This window comes from Chinchilla lanigera, unplaced genomic scaffold (assembly GCF_000276665.1).
Source record: "Chinchilla lanigera isolate Chin_1 unplaced genomic scaffold, ChiLan1.0 scaffold00012, whole genome shotgun sequence".
Lineage (NCBI taxonomy): Eukaryota > Metazoa > Chordata > Mammalia > Rodentia > Chinchillidae > Chinchilla > Chinchilla lanigera.
Genome location: NW_004955413.1, coordinates 2,612,722 through 2,634,559, shown reverse-complemented (window position 1 = coordinate 2,634,559; position 21,838 = coordinate 2,612,722). Strand labels below are relative to the sequence as shown.

The 21,838-nt window shown below is 50.1% G+C and overlaps 2 protein-coding genes across 3 annotated transcripts in view; one reads left to right on the top strand and one right to left on the bottom strand.

Moving 5' to 3' along the window:
* The window catches only part of Kcna6 (potassium channel, voltage gated shaker related subfamily A, member 6), a 61,608-nt gene extending 41,733 nt beyond the window's left edge, over window positions 1-19,875 (bottom strand). For both annotated transcript variants that reach the window (XM_005378742.2, XM_005378741.2), the window contains exon 1: window positions 14,978-19,875. In XM_005378742.2, the coding sequence (XP_005378799.1) occupies window positions 18,098-19,687 (1,590 nt within the window). In that variant the 5' untranslated portion in view covers window positions 19,688-19,875 and the 3' untranslated portion in view covers window positions 14,978-18,097. The remainder of the gene's footprint in view (window positions 1-14,977) is intronic.
* On the top strand, window positions 19,686-20,267 carry LOC106147899 (protein VASP homolog). The gene is made up of 2 exons (XM_013511287.1): window positions 19,686-19,704; window positions 19,785-20,267. The coding sequence occupies exons 1-2, from the start codon at window positions 19,686-19,688 to the stop codon at window positions 20,261-20,263; spliced, it is 498 nt and encodes a 165-aa protein (XP_013366741.1). The 3' UTR covers window positions 20,264-20,267.
* The last annotated feature ends 1,571 nt before the right edge of the window (window positions 20,268-21,838 follow it).

Here is a 21,838-nt window from a genome sequence, read left to right as displayed (position 1 = left end):
CTGCTGGTGGAGCTCGGTGACACACCCTGCAGGGAGGGAACACGGTGGGGAGGGTCAGAGTCAGCCTGAGGTGCTGCGACCCAAGTGTACCTCTGCTGCCTGCAGCACCTCCAAAGCAAAGCCCTGCCTCCTCCGCCCTCCTCCCCAGCCCTCTCAGCACGGAGGATGCAGGCTGCTGACACAGAAAGCCTGCAGTCTCTGGGAGCCGCTCCAGGATGCAGGCTGTTCAGAGGAAAAGGTCTGGACAAGGAGAGGAAGCGGAAAGGAAGGCAAGAGCTCTTGGTTGGAGTTGGGGGCAATGTGCACCACTACTGGTTGCTGGGTAGCGGACAGTGGAGGAATGCTGTCCCCTGGCTGTGCTTTCTCTCCTTGGCCTGCCTTGCTGAGCTCCATCCACCAGGTGTGTGGAGTGGCCCCTCAGGTACCTCCAGCCTCCACAGTGGCCTCCAGGGAAGGACTCAGGTGGGCTTCCAGGTTATTGGGAGTTGGGCAGGAGCGGGAATGGGAGCAAGGTGCATGGGAAGAACTGGGGGTAAGGGATATGTTGGGGGAGTGTGCCTTCTGTATCCTCAGAGCACTGTGGGCTATGTGGGCTGTCCAGGCTCTCGGGATTTTGCACCTCTGGGGGCATGTCTAACTGTGACAGGGACATGGTGGAGGAGGTGCTGGGCACACAGCATAGGGGCTCTGCAGGGGAGCTGGGCATAGAGCAGGAGGTACAAGGGGAGGGAAGACAGCCCCTGGGTATCAGCACACAGGGAGCTGAGGAAGGGGTTTTCTTTACCCTGGAAGATGTTCAGGGGAAGAAGGCTCCTCTTTCCCAAAGGACCCAGCAGGACTGGCCCTGAGGTGGGCAGGAGACAGCTGCTGTTGACTGAGGGAAATGCTATGTGACCTTGGGCAACTCGGCCAAGCTCTCTGAGCCAGGGGCAATCCTAATACTACCTGTTCTTCTACCTTTGTGGATGGTTCAGGTGAAAGAGAGTTATTAAACAAGTACTGTAAGTGTGAAGGTGTAATATTGTTGCTGCTAGAATTTCTCAGGCTGCTGGTCCCCAGTTCTGGTTCTAAATAAGAATTCTTGAGAAGTTTTTAAAATGCTGCACATGGACCTCACCCAGGATGCATTATGCAAATTGGGACACAGAGATGGCAGAGGGGCAGGAAGTGGCACTTTAAAAAAAGGTGCTCAGGTGACTCAGGTGATTCTGGTGCCCTGTGAAGGATGAGACCCACTCCCCCAGACACCCCAAAAGTAATCACATGGAATAGCATATACTTAAAAAGCAGCCTCCAGCTTCCCCGAGATCTCTGGCATCAGAACTTCAGGAGGCTTTGTGGCCTTTACATACCTGACCTCCACCTCCATGAGTTCTGCATCCAGAGATTCAACCAACCTCGGACCAAAAATGCTTGAGCAAAGGCTGCCTGTACTGAACACGCACAGATGCTTTCTGTCGTTACTCATCATTTCTCGTCACTAGAGCATGGCGACTGTTCACGCTGTGTGAGGTACGGTAAGTCATCTAGAGACGACCTGAGGATGCGGGAGGACTGAGTCAGTCCTACTCAAGCACTGCGCCTCTTACACTAGGGAACTGAGCAGCCACAGATGTTGGTCTCTGTGGGGGTCCTGGACCCACTGCCCCTCACATTCTAAGGGATAAGGGTTGGCGAGCAGTAAAAGCAGCATGGCCATGTCATTCCAGTGAAGGCTCTGCAGTCAGTCACCTGCCTCCTGCTGGGCGTGCGATCCCACCAGCAGAGTTGCTGGGCGGCACAGGCAAATGAGCTCAGGGAGGGATGCGGCCCCCTCACACAGCTTGCACAGACATGTGCTTTGGGGACAGGGGTGTGCCAGACGGCCAAATCCAGGCATATCTTACTCCAGCAGGTGACGGTCCAATTACAGCATGACAAATTTCCCAGCCAAAAAGCCTCGGTCTTTAAGATGTAGAGAAAAGCCGGATGAGTGACGTATAAGTAACAGCAATGATGGCCACCGCTTCAGCATTTTGCCAATAGATTATTCAGCCTCCCTTACCTCATACTCTGCTGACTGTTCTGTGCAGAAGACAACACACAAATACACACACACACACACACACACACACACACACGCACACCTGCCTCATCAAACTCAGGAATGGGAGAATGAAGAGGAATGAAGGAGCCTCTGATCTCCCCCAGGCGAAGGTGTTACCAGGGATCACAAACATTAGATCCGAAAGGTGCCCTGGGGTTGTCCCATTCCACTCTGCTCCCACCCCTGTGTCTCCCAGGGAGCTATTAGCAGAGAAGTCAAGAGAAGGACTCCAGACCAGGGTTGCCTGGGTTGAAAGCCCATCACCTGCCTCCAGCAAGCACCATCTGTGAGCTGGGACGACAGCAGGCAGTGGGGAGGGTTACATGGGTGGGCGCACAGGGCCTGGTACATAGTGTGTTGCTTGCTGTTCTTAGCATTGGTTTATTACAGGTGAAGAAGCTGAGGGCTAGGAAATGACTCACTTTTGTTCGCACTTCTTGACTCTTGTAGAAATACAGCCTAAGGAAAGAGTCATAAATGCAAACAAATGTTTATACTAAAAGTGCTCTCTGGCAGCATCATTTATAAGCACAAAAACCATGAAGCAACCTAAATATCCAACAATAAAGGACACAGTATCAAAATAATGGTGCATTTCTATCAGAACTATATAACTAACCACTGTGGAGAAAAGTAAAGCTATAATATGAATTTTTTTTTCAATACTGAGGACTGAACCCAGGGTCTTTGCACTGAGCTACATTTATTTATTTATTTATTCATTTATTTATTTATTATTTTAAATTTTGAGACAGGGTCTCACTAAGTTTCCTACTACCCGAAGATGGGCTAGAACTTGAGATCTTCCTGTTTCAGCTTCCCAGAGTGCTGGGATTACAGGCATACTCCTCCACATCCAGCTAATATGAAGCTTTTAAAATGAAACACTGCATGATTTCTTTAGGGTTTCATGAGAAAGCAAAGCTAACTTGGAAAAAATACAACAAAATGCCTAGAAATTAGTATCTCTGGTATGGAGTTATGGGGATTTTTCTTTTCTTCCTTATATTTTTTTGAATTGTATTCTTTTCCATAATGAGTAGTGATATTAAAGTCAAAAACTGAAGTCTTTCTTTCCAGCAACTTGTTCAAGGTCCAACAGTGTCTTGGAAGCCCACCCAGGCTTCCAGCCCCCAACTGGGGCTCTCACCTTAATCAGGCTGACGAGCAGTAGGAAGGGAAGTAAAGCACAGCAAGGAAGTGAGTCAATGCCAGAGCTCCTGGAGCTGTGCCGGGCTGGGCCAGCCCAGAAGTTGCCTAGGGCAGAGCTGCAAGGGCAAAACTAGGTGCTGTGTGAAGACCTTTAGCACTGCAGGGCAGAATGTGGAAGCCCGACACACACCCCACATCTGCCCTGAGGCTGCTCATAGCCAGCTTCTACTTTGTCCAGGGACTCAGAACTGCATCAACCTTGCCTCTGTTTGTCCTTCCACAGGCTCCCTCCTAAGGAGCCCAGAGGTGCAGGGAACGCAAGTCAGCACCCCCTGATCCGCACTGCTGCTTCTCCTTAATATAGAAGTGCCTTCCTGCTCCCAGCGTTTTTCCAATAGCAATGCCAAGGTGCTCGACACAGCCAAAAGCAAGGAATGTTTACTTTCCAACATCAAAATAAAAAAGAATTTAGATGCACTTAATGAGTAAGATAGGCCTTACCTATGAAATAAGCAGTAAATAAGGGAGGGTAGAGAGAGGGAAAAGGAAAGGAACATATGTATCATACTTGATACTCCATAAAATTATTACATCTCTCTTAAAACTTTCTTATAACCTGTTCAGTGTATTTTTAGATATTAAGTTCTGATCTTTGCAAAGTAAGAGGCTGGAGTATATGAGCTCTGGAAAGCAATCAGCCTACATAAGGTTGAAATTTCAGCAAATCCAGCTCTTTTCTTCATCACTCCTGTGGTAACAACCTAGCACTAACCAATAGCCAAGCTATCAAGGGAGCCAACTGCACATGTGATAAATGTGCTTGAGCACCCATAGAATCTCCAAGCAGAAACTCAGTGTCTGAATCCAACCATCTCACTTTGCAGGTGAAGACCCTGGGCCAGAGAATAATACCGATCCCCAGTATTAACTGAGTGCAGGCAGGTGACTTGCTCAGGGTCTCTTGGAAAGCTAGGGACAGACCCCGAATGAGATGCAATTCCCATCGGCCACACATTCTACTTGTTCTAACTTTCAGTGACTTTAAAGTTGAGATAGACAGGATCAGAAATTCTTTCTCATGGCTTAGGGTGTCTAATAGATGAACAGATACAAGCAGTCAATCAGCTAAAGCAATCATATCCTTGCTCCTTTCACCTCTGAGCATGGAAGACAAACCAGAGATGAAAGGGTCAGGTCCCAGCCCAGCTGGAGGAGGAGCAGACAGTGAACATTAGGCTGAGTAGAGGAGAGTCAAAAGTAAGTTGCAGCAGCAGCACAAAGAAAACCAAGCAGAAAAGAGCTGCTCAGCACCTGAGGCATTTGAGGGACAGAAAGAACAAGTGTCCCACATGACAACAATTTAGGAAAAATGGGCAAGAATATTAGAAAACCCCATTACAGCTCACTGCTGGTGTTTCTTTGTGTCTTGCATAGATTTTGAGTAAGACTTTGTAAATATGACGATTCGTAAAATTCATGTTTGCATGTTTTCATTAAAAAGGTTTAGTTAGAAAAGTGCTTGTGAAAAAAATGCTATAATCTTCAACTCAGTTAACAATAGGCATAGAAAAATGGACGTTACATCATCATACAAGTAATGCAGGCAACTTCACCTCTGGAAAAGTACCCAAAATACAGACACTGTTAGAAAAGTATGACAGAAGCTCCAAATATAACAAGACCACCTCTTATGGTTACTTTCTCAAAGATATCTATTTAAGAAACCTTTACAGGGTAGTAGAGGAGAGGAGATCTTCTTTGAAATTATCAAGAGCTGACTCAAGAATTTCTGGGCTGTGTATCTCAGTGGTAGCACATGTGCTCAGTAAGTGAGAGGCCCTGAGTTCCACCCCCAGCATCACACACACACACACACACACACACACACACACACACACAAATTTCTACGTAGAGAGCGTTAAGAGGGTTGAGAAGCAGCCACGAAACAATCCACTTAAAAAACTTTAGGCTGAGGCCCCATGCAATCACACCCAGTGGAAGGAGAGTTTCTCAGCATGTATTCCTTGGATTACACATTTTGTAGGATGTGAACAAAAGTTACTAAAAAAGAGAAGATGATGAGTCTGTGGTAAAAAAAAAAAATAATTTGAAAAAGCACTGGGTTAGAGAAGTGAGACAGATGTATTTGCTGCAAGACTTTGCAGAGCCTTTCATTCTATGTTCTATATGCAGCGCTTGGCTCCAAGAGGCAACAGCTGAACCCCAGTGCTGGAGGATTCTTTTCCCCTGGGTCTGTCATACAGCACCCATGATCTGTGGACCACACCTGCACAACTCTGGGGGGGTGGTGATTCTCGGTAACATGGTCACTGGAACGTTCATTTCAGTAGAAGAGAAAATTCTGGAGCAAGGAAGCTTAAAGTACAGCAGATATGAGGAAACACCCTGACAACAAAGATCACTGAACTCAAACACAGGAAGTGTGAAGGAACTGGAGTTGGGGATGTTTTCAGAATAGGCCTGGCGTAATTCAGAATAGTTCTGGTGCAGACAGGAGTAATGGCTTCCACGACTTTCCAAAGCTACCTCCTACTCAATTATTCTTGTCACTTCGTTCTTTTCTCTATTTATGTATCATTAAGTAACTTCAACTGATCTACTTTCATTTTAAATACACTCCTGAAATGTTGTCTGTAAAGCAAATGCATGATTTGTAAATTGAGTCATATTTTCCAATGACACAATTCCAAAGAAGCAGGTTGACCTCAGGTCCATCAGAAAGGCACACTGAGGAGACTGCCTGGCACTACAGACACATCCTACCTTCATCTCGTGCCTCGCTGTACAGCCCTGCCTTCCCTGCAAAGCTAGCCAGCCCAGAAGCTGGGAGGCAGTAGGGAGACCTGCACAGTCTGTTCATACTGTCTGTGAAACCTCTCAGGTAAGTCCCAGGCGTGCTGGGAGTGTGTCACTGATCCCAAGGATTCCGAGTAGTTTTGTCATCTCACTGCTTACGTTCTATCTTCAGGAACTTCTGTGAATGCCTGGGTGCTCTCTTCTGCATGAAGGCAGTTTTCTCTAAAAGGCTCTTAGGTCTCTCCACTTGAGTCATACCCCTCTGATGACCAAGTAGATGATGATTAAGTAGCTGAATCATGGTCACTGTGAGATCAGAAAGTCTAAATCTACAAAGTGAGAGAAACTGTGACATATATGTGTGTGTGTGTGTGTGTGTGTGTGTGTGTGTGTGTGTGTGTGTGTGTGTTTCAAAAGATTTTGACTTACAGGAGCTTTTCAACTCTTTCTGAAGTTTGAACAATACCAAAAGGCTTTTCAATGCCTCACTGCTGCACTGAAGCAGGCAAAGAAGAAAAGAGAAATAATAACCAATTCTTACTGAATGATTACTATACGCTGGGCCCCAGAATTACCTCTGTTAAGTCTACTGCCCACCATCATGGACATTTATTAACATAGCCTGGTTCTACAGAAGAGAAAACCAAGACTCAGAGAGGCCCTGACTCTCCCAAAGGTCACACAGTCTACACCAGGGATGGCACCCTGGACAATGGCTCCCTTGAGGCAGGCAGACCTCAGCCTTTCCTGCACTGCTCGAAGACAAAGCAGGGCTCAGAACTGTCCTCACAGTTCCTGTGCCTCACGCCCTGACACAGCGGCAGGTGTGGAAAATGTATCGCAGAGTACCTGCAAACGTATCCCCTACAGAGTCTGCATGGCAAAAGAGCTTACAACAGCTTAAAAGTCCTACTTCTAAACATGCATTTTGAAAAATATCCCCTAATGAAAAAAAATGGTTTCCCCAGTAGGAGAAAAAAAGGTTCTTCCTCCAATCTGCTCAGCAATCCTCATCATTTCTAAAGCTGCAGCATTCCTTCTGTCTCCACGGAGAAAGGAACTGATTATAGGAAATATGTGAAAAGTAGTTTAAATTCATTTTCCCACTGACTATATGCTCTCTCTTAAGTTTAGCTACATGAAGTAATTTTTAATCATTCTATGAGTCTGTTTCTATTAAAAAGCATCTCTGATAGAAAAATGATTCTCTTACACCCAACAATAAAAACTTCTATGAAATGCACGTACTAGAAAAACTGATGCAGAGACAGGTATTAAGACAGAAGGCCCAGATGGATTTCCGTTAATCCCAGCCTGATACAACTTTTTGTGCCCTACCAAAAAGGGCAGAAATTCTTTTTTTTTTTTTTTTTTGGTATTTTTGAGGCAGGGTCTCACTGAGCAGTTCAGGCTGACCTTGAGCTCACTTTGTAGCCCAGGCTGGTCTCGAACTTGCAACGATTCTCCTGCCTGGTCTCCCGAGTGCTGGGATTACAGGCAGATATTCTTGAAGGAGAGGAATTCTTTTAGATTCTAGCTTTCCAAAGTAAAAGATACGCCCAGGGAGAGAGGACCTGTGTGAAATCTATGCCTCTATTAGAATCCTAAGCATTATGAATGGATTTCAGCCCCAGTTACTGTGGCAGCTCCTCTCTTAAATTCCACCCTGAAATATTTTAATGGCATTATAAGCAGAGTGAAGAAATCAGAAAAAGCTTTCTTATTTCCTTCCTGAGGCAGTAATGCTGGACACACTGCCAACTTGGTGGCCGTTTAACTTCTGGCCAGTATACTGCAAAGACAGGACACTGCACCTGAGACAACAGAGGAGGAGAGGGAGGAAAGAATCTGGCGATAACCGTGCTGTCACCCAGACGAGGGGCTGATGCGGAGCCTGTGGCTGGTGCCTCTTGTTATCCAGAAACGCCACCAGATTCCACCTAGGAGTCCCTGCTCTCAGCCCCACTCAGCCCTGGCCAGCAGGAACAGAGGGTGTCTCAGAAACTGACGTCAGGAAAGTAGGAAGCCGGCCTAATGTGGGAAACATCCAAACACTGAATTTGCCTGTGTTATCATTTTCACTTTAAACAGCCTGCACAGGCCATGTAGTAAAGACCGTCCTCAGCTCTACACCACTGTGAGGGGACAGGAAGTAGAAGGTGGAGCTAGGGGAGGTCCTCTGGTCACTGGAGCTATGTCCTGAAGGGGACAGAGGCAGCCAGGCCCTTTCTCTTCCCCCACCTCTTCTCTCTGCTCTGTCTCTAGTTTCCTTCTCTGTTCCCTCTCTGCCTCTCCTCTCCCTCTGTTTCTTCTCCCTCTCTCTGATCTTCTCTTTCTCTGCCCCTTCTCTCTGTCTCTCTCCTGTCTCTGTGTCTCTGTCTCTCTCTCTCTGTCATCCTGCCATAACATGTTCCCTCCCCCCGACCACCAGAGACCTCAAAATAATGTGTCCACTCAGCCGTGGACTAGAATTTCCAAAACAATGAGCTAAAATAAACCTCTTCTCTCTAAAGTTGATTTGTCTCAGGCATTTGCTAGAGTGACAGAAAGGTGACTGATTCGTCGGTATAGCCACTGTAGCTGGAAATCCTAACTGCACCTCAGAGCTGCCCGCCTGCTCAGCTGGCCAGGACACGGCATGCTCCAGTCACCACGCAGCTTCTCCTCTCCAGGCAGCCTCCAGCCTCTCTCCTCAGGTGTGGCAGCTGGCTCTTGCTAGCTCTCAGCCTCCACTTCCCCTCCAACTGTGCTGTGTGTAGCTGCTGTGCCCCCATCCCACCTAACTCTCCAGACTGAACCAGTAAGCAGGGCCCCACAGGAAGGCTCTGCAGAGGGGCTACAGGTCACCAGCCCTTAGGCCCTTCATTTTCCAACCCTTGGAAAAATAGGCATATAGAAATGTTTCCCATCTACTGGAAAAACGAGGTTGTGGGCAATGTACGACGCCTGTGGCCCCAGACCCAGCCTCAAGGAGGCTCAAGAACAGGCTCATACCCAGGCCTCCGTCACACTGAGTAAGAGGCTCTTGAACCTTCCAGCAGTGACTTTTTGTTAGATTTAGTAGCAGAGAAGGAAACCGCCATGGATTGGGCATCAGAGTATCAGGGGTTACTGGAAGCAGAAGGAGACTTGCCCCCTTCTGAGGGGCAGCAAGGGTTCCACTCCTGCCAGCCAGAGTTGGAGCAACCACTTTGGACTTTTGTTTTTTAAAATAAATCAGAAATCCAGTCCTTCCAGTATTTCTTAATGTTGCATAATTTTTGCCCAGCTGACAATTTAGGACATGTCATAAAGGGCAATCTGTGTAGTTTTAGAGTAGGGACTCTGATCTGCTCTTGTGAATTTGCGTGTGTGTGTGTGCATGTGTGTGTGTGTGTGTGTGTGTGTGTGTGTGTGTGTTACTAGGAACTGAACCCAGGGCCTTTTTACTGAACTGCATCCCCAGCCGTTGTTTTTTTTTCTTTTTATTTTGATAAGGTCTCATTAAGATGCTGAGTTGCCCAGATTGAGTTCAATCTGGACTATCCTCCTGCCTCAGCCTCCCAGAATGCTGGGATTCCAGGCCTGCACCACCACTGGCACTCTTGGGAATTTCTATACTCATGTAAAGCTGTGCCGTGAAGGCAAGTGCGCTGCGCTCCTTCAGGTCACACATGTGTGCTCTGCATTGAGGCACGGAGAGCTGTCTTCTGCAGGGAACAGACCTTTCTTCTCTTTCCAGCCATGCTGTGCCTGTCTGATTTATAGCTCTGCTACTGTGGCTGTTGGAAATGCTGTTCATCCTGCCCCTGGTCCTGTGATTTATAAAAATGACGTGTAACCCAGCAGGAACGTCTCTTTCTCCACCAAGGTAACAAAGTGCAGAGAGTCTAGCGCTCGTTTCTGATTCCCAGGGCATCAGACGTTGGCACAGCTGGGTAACAGCCTAACTTTCTGCATTCCTTCCTTCTTCTATCAAGGACAGAAACCCCATATAACCTTTTGCTTTCCTGATTTCCAATCTGTGGCATTTTCCTTCAGCCTGGTTATTAAATTTAACACAAAGTGAAGCTTTGAAAGGCTAAAGAACCTCTTAGTCACTGAGACTGGAAGCCCCGGCATGGCTTCTTTGCCCAGTATGGAAAGACCTTAGGTCTGCACTAGACTACCAATCCTTTAAAAACCTAGAAACTGGTGAGTTGGATTCTTCTAGCTGGCTCTACACTCTGGAAAGTTAGGGGAGAGACAGGTGAAATTCAAAATTAATTAGGTCTGTTTCTTATAGGCAGCTCTGCTAAGGTGTTTGGTTGGGTAGGAAATGAATGAAGACATTCATTTTTAAAAAGCTGATGTAATCCTTAGGCTGCCTCTACCATGAAAGAGTATGCTGGGGTTGGAGTCAGAAAATGTGGGTCCAAGATCCAGCTCTGCCTCAGTACCTGTGTGATCCTGGGCTCCTCATTTTGCTTCTCTGCCTCAGTCTCCTCCCTCCACCTGTGCTCAGTATTACTGGTGTCACCAAGGGCTCCTCTGCTCTTTAGAGCTGGGCTTTGCTCAGAGATCATACCCTGCTAATCCTTTAACTGGCACCTCGACTGACCCTTGCTACAACCAGCAGAAGCAAGTGGTGATACCAACCTTGTTTTACAGATGACAAAACTGAAGCTTGGTGAGGTTAAATGAGGTACAGATCCAAATTCAATTCCAAAGATGAGCAAGCCAGGAATGGTTCAAGGGGCAGGGATGTCACACTGCCCTGCCTTGGGCTAGGTCCTGCATAGGAAGCCACAGGGGCCACAGGAGGCAGCTGCAGCCAGGCAGTCATGCTGGGCCAGCGCAGGAACCCCATGGGGCACTGCAGGAGCTGATGTTTAGTTAGGGAGGAGGTGGATGGAGATTCACAGGTGCAGGGGAAGGCTGCCTCTTCCAGCTCTGCGGTTTCCACCCCCTCCACCTTAAATGAGAAAGGGAAACAGGAAGAGACCCAGAGATGTGAAAGAGGCACCCTCATCTCCAAAGTTCAGGGAAGATGGTAGAACAGGAAGATGACTGGGAACAGCATCAGTGGTAAGGATGAGAACCAGAGGGAAGGGAAGGTACTCACAGGAATGAAGGCTATACAGATGCCCCACATGTACAAGATGTATAGATAGAGATAGGCAGAGATAGAGACAAAGATAGAGATGATAGAGATAAAGATAGATAGACATAGAAATAGATACAGATAGACACAGATATCACCATGCACTTTTAGAGGCCTATTCGAGGAAAGGCATGGAGTACCTGTAGCTTTTTCATCAGACACAAACTGGCACGTAAATTAAAAAGCCTGCTATACATTTAGGTGCCACAACTCCACTCTTTCTTGTTCAGCCCCAATCACACCCTCACTTCATTTCACCCTGTGCCAGCAGTGTGGGCCACACACAGCCGTGTGCCCTTGAACCTGTCACAAACCTTCTGAGCCTCAGCAGCTCCTGTCCACTAAGGAGGAAAACAACCCTTATATAGTGCTTACTACTGTATGCACTGTACATATATGAACTTGTTTAACCTTCCAAACCACTCTAGGAGATTATTGTTATTATTTGACAGAGGGGGAAACTGAGGCATCTGCAGCAGTTTCATAACTTGCAACATCACAGCAAAAGCTGTCTTGAGCTCCCTTTTGAACTCCACAATCTGCTTTGCTACTTTGCTGCAGACTGGGGCTCTGGAGAGCAGAGAGCAGGTTGCAGGGGCCTGTGCGTGAGTGGTGGCTTGTGTGTCCTTGATGGTACTCTGCTCACCTGGGGTGAGGGGAGTCCCCAGCCTGAGGTCTGAGGATGCTGGCCAGATGCCAGCCTTCCTGGAGGTGAGGGAAGAATGCCATGCCCTCCCCCACTGTCCACAGGACCATTGCTGAGCTCTTTTTTTTTTTTTTTTTTTTTTTGGTACCAGGAATTGAACTCAGGACCCTGAGCTTGCTAGGCAGGTGGTTATGCCTCTGAGCTATATCTCCGGCCCCACTGCTGAACTCTTTCTCTGCTGCCAAGAGCGGGTTTGTCTGTCTCCTGGAGACAGCGGTTGTCAGGCCCTGGGAGAACAGCGAGCATGTCAAAAATAGCAGCAGCAGCCAGCAGACTATGTGCCTGCAATTTCCTTTTGAAATGTCGGTTCTGCTCTCACCCAAGAGTCAGGGTCTGTCTGTCTGTTTGTCTTTCTGTGCTCCCTGCAGTCTACATCAGAGGTTGCTGAAAGGTGCAGAATGTCTTTTAGAGCAGGTAAGGCCTGCCTGTCAGGGCCCCTGACTCTAAGGCATCCTCCCTATAGAAACAACAGTGAGGTCAGAGTTGTGTTTTAAAAAAATGTCAGAAACTCCAGCAGAGCTGGGGCCTGAGCACATCAAGCAATAGCCAAGGTTGGGCCAGTGCTAATGATTTACAGTGGTGCAGCCTCTCTTTCTCTTTTGTTCTGGGAATGAGAGAGCCCCATCCTATTGGGGTAATCGTTCAGGAGTGGTCACTGCCAGGACTCTATGCCCCCTTTCAAGTGCCAAGTAAAGCAAGAGTGCAAGGACCAAAAAGGGACAAAGAAGCAGGGTGAGCCACTTTCTCAAGTTAGAGCAACGGGAGGTGACACACATGGCACTCTCCAGCCCCCGGGGACCTTGAGCCCAGAGCAGGAAACCCCACCACACGCCCATCTGTCCTTATCTCTGGGGACCTGTCTAGAAGATATGTCGTCTCCTCCAAACTCCTGTGCTCCAGACCTTATTCTGCCAAGAGATATCTGCACAGCCTGGTCTAAGGCAGCTGCAGAGAAGAAATCCTACAGCTGAATTAATAGCTTTCTTTTCCTCCCCTAAGTGACTGTGACATCCTACAATGAGACCACACTTTTCTTCCCATGGCAATAACACAGTCAAAACCAATCACAGCCAAATGGCACTTCCAGCCAGATTGCCCTGGAGGGTGATATTCTCTGGGAATCTATCTTGGCATTTACACAGAGATGCAGGGCAACAGACATGCCACCCAAAGCAAGGGCTCACCCAGTGAGGAGGATCAGAAGCTTCTACCTGAGCAGCACACCAAGGAAGAGGAGGAGGGGTGCCGTGAGCACAGGCGAATAAGAGCAGGAACAAGGTTGATGGATACTGAGGAAAAGGCAGGACAAAGGCAGGCTGCCACCTCCCTCTTCTCTGGTTTGTCCAAAGCACTCAAGACTGCTAGATTCTCAGGGCAGTGAAGGGTTAACACCACAAGGAGGAATGTTGAGTGAGGGCTAGGAAAAATAAAATCTCAGCTTCTATGCCATTTCTTAAGGAATCTGGAGCTTACAGGTGCAGGGATTAGGTGGGGGCTTGAGTGTTCTAGTGGTGGTATTTATCTATTAATTTGGCCAACAAGGTGTAAATTCCTCAAGCAAGGTCCTGCTGTACTTATGTATAGTGAGTACTGTCCAACATACTGATCATTAGTTCAACACATGCTGATTATGTTCTTCATTTACCAGAAAAATTTCTTAGCACATCTTTAGAGAAATGAAAAGCACGTAAATCCCACCAGAGTTTGACTGTCAAAATTAAAACACACACACACACAAAATCTGTTCTTGGTATTACAGAAAAAAACAGCAAGAACCAATGGCAGACAGCCCTGAAATGTCTTCCTGTGGCAGAAGAAATAAACTGTGCCCTTCACTATCAGATACTCAGTCTGGTCCACCTCTAGAGGTGCTGACCTTCTTGATTTACAAAGCCCAGTATGATTCCTCCCAGCCAAGTATGACCCTCCTAGGTCACTAGATTGGTGTTGCAACACCATCCAATAAATGCTTTTCCTGGTTAATTTTAAAATTCTATGACTATCAACATAATTCCCTTTTAGAACATTTCTGTCACCCCCCAAAATTCTCTAGTGCTAATTCAACAGCCCTGTTGTAGGTCCTGGTGTGGGTGAGACTCAACCCTGTGCTCTGTAGCCTCCAAGAGGGACAGTGAAACACCTACATCTTCACCTGCCTCAACAGGGAGTGTCCCCTACACCTCATACTACTGCGCATGGTGACCTGTACTTGTGTTCTGCCTTCTAAGCACCAGAGAGCCAGAGCCACGGAGGCTACACAGACCTTCAAGTGATCACGTTATCAAGCCAGCCCTGAGTGAAGGCTTCTTCCAGGCTAACTGCCCTCTATATCTTCCTCCGAAGTCCTCTTTACTCCAGTTATTTCACTATTGCTCCTTTGTCTCCGACTTCTCTGCAAAGGTCTCAAATTCAGTGGACCCTGAGATGAACATACTCCAGTGCTATGCAGCAGAATATTTACTGCTACTTATCAGGATCTCTCTCTCCCTCTCTCTCTCTCTCTCTCTGTGTCTCTCCCTCCCTCCCTTTCCCCCCCCTCCCCCTCTCTCCCTTTTCTCTCTCCCTGCCCCATGCTCACAAGTTCAGAGTGAGCGTGGGAGGAAAGGATGATATCCTGACCTGTCAGAAAGGGAATCCTCTGGCTGGAGGCCGACTTCAGCTAACACCCTGAATCACAGCTGTCCTAAAGCTCAAAGTCTGACCTTGACCGAAATGCCATAGTTGTTGCCATCCCCCACCAAAATAAAGTCAGAGAAAGGGAAAAAGAAAGAGAAAGATGTTTAAAGCCACAGAGGAGAGGGAAACCAGAAGCAAGGAAAGGAAAGGAAAATAAAAGGAGGCAAAGAAAGAATAAAAAGAAGGAAAGGGAAGATGCACAGAAAAAGAAATGGCAAGAGACGGGAGCAGGGAGGCAGCTGTGAGAAAGGCAAAGAAATTGAGCCAGGCAGAGACACAGAAATTGAGCCAGGTGGCCACTCACAAAGGCCCATCTTCTGTGCACAGGTGCACATCCTCCCCTCGTCTCCCCGCCACCCCGAGCTCTAACGTTCCCTGTAGGACAGAGCCAAGAAAAGCCCCCCACAGCTGGACTTACCTCGGGTGCCCAAGCAGCCAGCTGTCCCTCCTTGCTCCTTGGGGATGCCCAGGCAGGAGGAGCAGCCCTCACTGCTGGCTGAAGCTGGCAGCCCCAGGAAGTCCTCCGGAAGCCCTGCTGGCTCGAGTCAGGTGTGCAGGCAGTGTGGACTCCACCTTTCCTGGCAGCTGTGAGTGCCCGTGCCGCAGTCACAGCAAAACAGTGCACAGTTTCTTGACGTTCACACCCGCACGCAGACGCCCCAGGCCACGGGGGGCCCTGGACGAAATCCTACACAGAAACCATTGGAGCCACCACCTCTTTTCCTTCGGAGATTCAAGAAGAACCACCTGTGAGACTTTTTCCAGGAGCCAGACTGTCACCTGGGAGGAACTTTTATTTTCCTCTCTCTCCGAGAGCTTGGAAGAGTCTCTCTGAGGAGCTGAGAACTCCAAGATACCTAAGACTAGTATTATTCTGGGCAAAGCCCAGTGTGGCTGCCAAATGAGGAATAATAAGTTGTCCCATCTAAGGACTCTCTTGTCATTTTAAAATCCTAATATTGACATTGGTTCAACTGGGCAGTTGCTTAGTGTTCAAGTTTCTGAACATTCAGGGGTAAGGTGAGGCAGCTCAGGGTCTGGGTGAGAAAACCAAGAGGAAAGGTCCAGAAAAGTGTTGGGGTTGATCTTTCCCCACAGTTTCCAAGCTCCTGTGCCCCTGTCTTGGCTCTACCAGCCCTTAAGCCAATAGATGGGAAGTGCTCTCATTTGAGAAGCTAGAAAGATGGAGTGTATTCTCCCTTGATACTCAAATCAGAAGATAGAGAGAACAGTCTGGAAGGTTGCTATGGCAACCAGAGTCCCTGGAGAGCCTGGCTTTCCACAATCCTTTTACTCTCAGGCATGCTCAGACTTGAAAAGGCAATGTTAGCTTAGAATGGTGAGGAGGATGATCACACACATATGTAGAGATGCATGCATCCAGGTACCAACATTTACCCTCAGCTGGGAGCAGCCCTCTAGCCACTGGAGTGGGCCCTTTTCCTCCAAAGAGCCAGGAGTAATGGAAGCAATTTGGAAAAAGAGCACTTCCTGGCCTCTGATTCACAAACACCTCTGTGTTCTACTATATTTCAGGTTGGAGAAGTAAGCTCCAAGGCAAGGTGAGCTCCATCCCTAGAAGGATCCCACCAAGCCTACTAAAGAGTGTCCTCCATTCTGAAGAAAAAAGATGGTAGCCCAGCCCAAGGGAGGAGGGATTTAGGAAACCAATGGTCTATTTCTTAGGCTCTCAATCCCAGGCAGAAACTTTAGAGGGAAACCTTGCCTCTGGAAGATGGGAAGACCAGGTGATAAACTAAAAATCAAATTCATTACTATAATTCACATATTTGCATAGTGTCTTCCCCAGCTTCCCAGATGAGTTCATTAACATTCCCCATGAGGTAGGGAGGGAAAGACATTGATGTTCCCATTTAATAGGGAAACTGAGGCACAAAGAGGGACTATCTCACCAGTTACCCTGTAAAGCTGTGGCAAAATCCAGCTTTGGATCTGACACTCACAGAAGCCCCTCAAGTGGACCTTCAAAAGGCTGTCCCTCATAAATTGCTCTTTGAGAAAATAATTTTCTAAAAAAATTCTCATCAAAGAGTCTTAAAGCATAGATAGAAAATTCTAAATGTTTTAACAGTCCTTTCGGTTTCAGAACTGCACCCAGGAGAGATCCGAATGGTACAGCACAGTTTATGAAAGGAAAAAAAAAAAAAAAGAACATCAATGCTACCAGGAGAAAGAAGAGGGGTGTGGGCGGGTGGGATGAATGGAAGGGGTGCACCATGGAAGAAGGGTGCCCTACCATGTTACCTTACCAGGCAGAGCAGGCCACGCGTGGCTCCAGGGCAGAGAAGGAGAATGCCTGCCACACAGCAAGAACAGCGGGGCTGCCAGGAGGAGTGCTGCTCGCTTCTAATCCTAACCCTTACCTTGCTGCCCATGGAACGGGAAGAAGCCTAGGCTGGCAGCCAACCCGTGCTTTCACCTCTGCAGATTTCAGGTAAGGTGACTTTAAAGAGACTTGAACTGCAACCCTAAGTGAGACTTCAACTGCAGCCCTAAGTGAGACTCCCTGGAAAAAGGGGAGAGGGTTTCAGAGGTTGGGGGAAATGATAGAGGGAAAACTATTGCCTGCAGTCAGATTCTGCTATCACTCCAAGATGACAGCTCCTGTTTCAGTGACACTTGGCTTCAGGTTTGTGGTCAAGCCAGTTGCTCAGCTCTACGCAGCTGTTTCTTCCAGCTCTGTGGTTCCCTTTTCCGATCACTCTGCACAGGAAGGCACTTGCACAAAGGAGTACCTGGCTCTGAGAAGGAGCCTTCCTGGAAGCTCGAAGACAGTCAGGGATCGGCATGGGGAGGACTAAGTCTCAGCCAAGCACCGGTGTCTGCTGCCACTGGCTCACACCTGGGAAAATCCATAGGCCCCTTGGCCCAGGACTGAGCCTCATGTCCTCTAAATGGTCCCGTTTAATTGCATTTTTCTGTATTTTTCTGTATCACCCAAGACTAATATATGTCGAGGCTGTGCAGCTAAATGCTCCTTCAAGTGTCTTCTGCAGGATGACCAGCAGATGTTACACAGTACTAGAATAAAACAGCAGGTGGAATACTGTTTCCATCCTCCAGTTCCTGCGAGGTATCAGGTACTGGGTGACCAGAAGGTAAGACAGGCGCATGCCTCAAAGCAAAGAACACTGGAAAGAGACAGGACCTGAGTATGGCTGGCTCCTGTTCTATTGACATGGCTCTTTCTAGAGATACTACCAGTCCCAGAAATGAGAAATCAGAGTCTTCGGGGAAGGTCAGACATAAATGTACATCTCATCCATGTGACAGAAGATGGACATGACTGGATGGCACCATTGGAATTTCAAAAATGTCGCTCAGGTGGATAAACCTCGAATGCTGCAGGGATCAAGCAACAAGGTTGACTAGTCCAGGTATTTGGTCCTGGATGTCTGTATAGGATCTAGGGGCAAGAGTCAAGGGCGAGAGTTGCGGAGATGAGAATGAAGCCTCAGAGATGGTCTGCTCAGCACGTCCCTTCTCCTGCAGGACCTGGGTCTCCTGCAGGACCATGTCAAACCTCGGTGAGCATCCTTTTCTCTGCATATGCCCGATGTGGAGTGGGCAGGTAGCTGGGTCTCCGTTCCCGGGCGGCCTCAGAGAAGTCTGGCTTTCCAAGTCCATTGTCAGTGGCCTTCAGGTCAGGCGTGGGCTGCCCGCAAGTGACATGGGTGTACTGTCCCTGCTCCTCCTGCTCCGTCTCCCGGTGGTAGAAGTAGTTGAAGTTGGAGACTATGACCGGGACGGGCAGGGCAATGGTGAGGACCCCAGCGATGGCACACAGCGAGCCCACAATCTTGCCCCCCACGGTCATGGGGTACATGTCCCCATAGCCCACAGTGGTCATGGTCACCACCGCCCACCAGAAGGCATCCGGGATGCTGGGGAAGAGCGAATCACCATCATCAGCCTCAGCAAAGTAAACAGCACTGGAGAAGAGGATGACTCCGATGAAGAGGAAGAAGATGAGCAGCCCCAGCTCCCTCATGGAGGCCTGCAAGGTCTTGCCCAGGATCTGCAGCCCCTTGGAGTGGCGGGAGAGCTTGAAGATGCGGAACACCCGGACCAGGCGGATCACCCTGAGGATGGCCAGGGACATGGCCTGCTGCCCGTTCTGGCCACCGCCTCCACTCATTGACTGCTGCTCCTGTTGCTGTGCCAGCTCCGTGCCCAGGGTGATGAAGTAGGGGAAGATGGCCACTATGTCGATGATGTTCATGATGTTCCGGAAGAAGGCTGGCTTGCTGGGGCAGGCAGAGAAGCGCACCAGGAGCTCAAACGTGAACCACACAATGCATAGAGTCTCCACCAGGAAGAAGGGGTCTGTAAAGAAGGAGCCCCCAAGAGTACTGAGTGAGGGTGAGCCCCCTGTCCCCATCGCCCCAGGGGCGAGGCCACGATGGAAGGTATACGGATCATCCTCGTCCTCCTCTTCCTCCTGACTGCCTCTGGAAGCTGGGGCCACTCGACTCACACCGTCACTGCTTCCCCCGCGACCCTCTGCCCGGAACTGGGGCAGGGTCTCCAGGCAGAAGATGACGATGGAGATGAGGATGACCAGCACGGAGACGATGGCGATGCCTCTGGCGGGGCCCGAGCTCTCAGGGTACTCGAAGAGCAGCCATACCTGGCGCTGGAAGGGCTGGGAGGGCAGCGGCTTCTCGTCCTCGCCCCCTTCCGGCAGGCAGCCCTCGTCCTCCCGGAAGGCCGCCAGGGCCTCGTCGCCCAGTTGGTAGAAGCGGATCTCCTCCTGGAAGATGTCCAGGGGCACGTTGACCGGCCTGCGCAGGCGGCCCCCGGACTGGTAGTAGTAGAGGATGGCGTCGAAGCTGGGCCGGTGGCGATCGAAGAAGTACTCGTTGCGGAGCGGGTCGAAGAAGCGGACGCGGCGGCCCGGGTCTCCCAGGAGCGTGTCAGGGAACAGCGACAGGGTGCGCAGCTGCGTCTCGAAGCGCAGCCCGGAGATGTTGATGACCAGCCGCTCGCTGCTGCAGCAGCCCCCGGCGCCGCCGGCCTCCGGGAAGTCTGCGGCGTCCTGCGGCTCCCCGTCCGGGCCCCGGGCCTCGGCCGGCGCCGCCAGCGCGAGGGACTTCTCGGACCGCATGTCCCCGCGCTCCCGGGGCGCGCCCGGAGCCTGGCGCCGCTAGGGTGGGGCTGGGGTGGGCGGTGACCTGGGGCAGAGGAGGTGGCCCTGCGCTGAGAGGACCCGCGCCGCTGTGGCGAGCCCCGGTGCCGAGCCCCCGACGCCGGAACCGCAGGCTGGAGCACAGAACACTCCGCCCGGGAGACGCGTGGCCGCGCCCCTCGCCGTTCCCAGCCCGGCTCCCGCCGCGGTCCGCGCGGCACCCCAGCTGGCTCGCCCAGCTCCCGCCGCGCTCCTCCCGCAGCTCCAGACTACAGACCCCGGCGGCCCTCGGTGCCCAGCGCCAGATGCGCCTCCCGCCGGCTGGCTCGGCCTCCGCCCTGCGTCCCCCACAGGGCTCAGTCCGGCCAAGGTCGCGGCTCCAGCTACCACCTCCACCACCGCCGCCGCCTCCTCCCCGGCAGCGGCTCCAAGGCACTGAGAGGGCCTAAGGCTGCCCCGGCGCCGGAGCGCGGGACCCACCTCCCCGCCCGCGAGCCTCCTGCAGGAGCCGCTGGGTCTGCACAGCCGGTCCTTCCCAACACACCCTCCCCGTGACGTGTCAGGCCCCGCCCGCTGCCCCCTCCCACCCCACGCCCACAGCACACCCCTCACCCCGCCGGAGGCCGCTGCCAACCGTGTTCACGAGCGCACGCTCACCTCCTGCAGCCTTTCCCGCGCTCTCCTGGCGCGCCTCTGGCTGGCACACATTCCTATTCACCCCCCTAAATACACACCTAAATACACCCTAATACCACACCCCCTCCACTCCGCAGCAGGCTGTTCTTGGTGTATTGAGCTGACCTGCGCGGTGGTACTGTGTTTCATCCACGGGCAATCCCACCCCGCCGCCTCCAAATGCGCCCCTGCCCACTACAGGCCACAGAGCCCACGGCTGCCACCCATCCAAACATTTGGTGAAAAAATTAAATCCTGGGTTGTCGCCTGTATTTACAGAAATCCATTTGCCTGCTTCTCTGTATCTGCTGAAAGGGGAGGAGGGAGTAGTATATTTGGAAACTTCTGGAGAGCTCCCCAATTGGATTGTATTCTAAAGCAATGCACACACACACACACACACACACACACACACACACACACACACACACACACACACACACACACCCCTCCACCGGAATTTCCCTTTGCAAAGCTAGGAGGGCTTTGCAGCAACTCTCCTGAGAGGATGGCAGAATGACTGTCCGCAGGAGCAGGAAGCCTTCCAGCGTCTTTCCCATCGCAAGTTCTCCTTCTCCAGGGAGTCTTGGACCTGCCAAGCAGCAGAGACTGATGAGGACCATCCCTCAAACATGTCCTGGCACAGGGACAGGCAGCCTGGGCACAGGGCTGCCAGCCTCTCTGGGATAGCATCTGGAACTTCCACTCGTTGGGCCTCTAAGAAGAAGGAAGGAAGGGTGAGTGGAGAGAGGTATGACTGTGAAAAAATCTTAATAATAATAATAGTAATAATAATAATAGCTAGGCTTTCTGAGCATCTGGTATGGTATGTGCCCTCCACAAGCCAAGAGTAAGGAACATTACCAAAAAAGTCACCTCTGCCCCTAGGCCACATTCCATAGAGGACTCATTTGGCAATATTTGGGTAGGGCAGAGGTTATGGTAGGGACCACTTGATGCTGTCCCTAACTCTCCAGGAGGAAGGAGCTAGGAAGGGCTTTGCACCCCCCTCTGCCAGAGACATTGTCTTTCTTCACTAGGTCACATGGATGAAGCTGTGGTGGAGGAGAACCCACATGATCTTTTCAGACTGCCCCTTCCAAACAGGCTGGGATTTGCTCCTTGAATCTCAGTTTTCCCCCTTTTTAGCTGGCTTTGGTCAACAAGAACTGGCTGACAGCTGCTTTTGTGCAGATGTTTGTACATTAATAAAAGTTCACTGAGGACAATAATGAGCATGGTACGCAAAGGTACTCTCCAACCACAAGATGCATAGAAGAGTTCTCTGTATTGCACAAAGCCTTTTAAAACCATAGTGGTTCTCAGCAGCATCTGCTCCCAGGAGGTGGGGGTGGGGGCTAAGGCTCCTGGACCTGTAGAAGAGAGTTCAGGTGCTCAGTGGGTGGAAGACACTACCCTCAGAAGGCACTGCAGCCTCAGCTCTTTGCTTTGCAC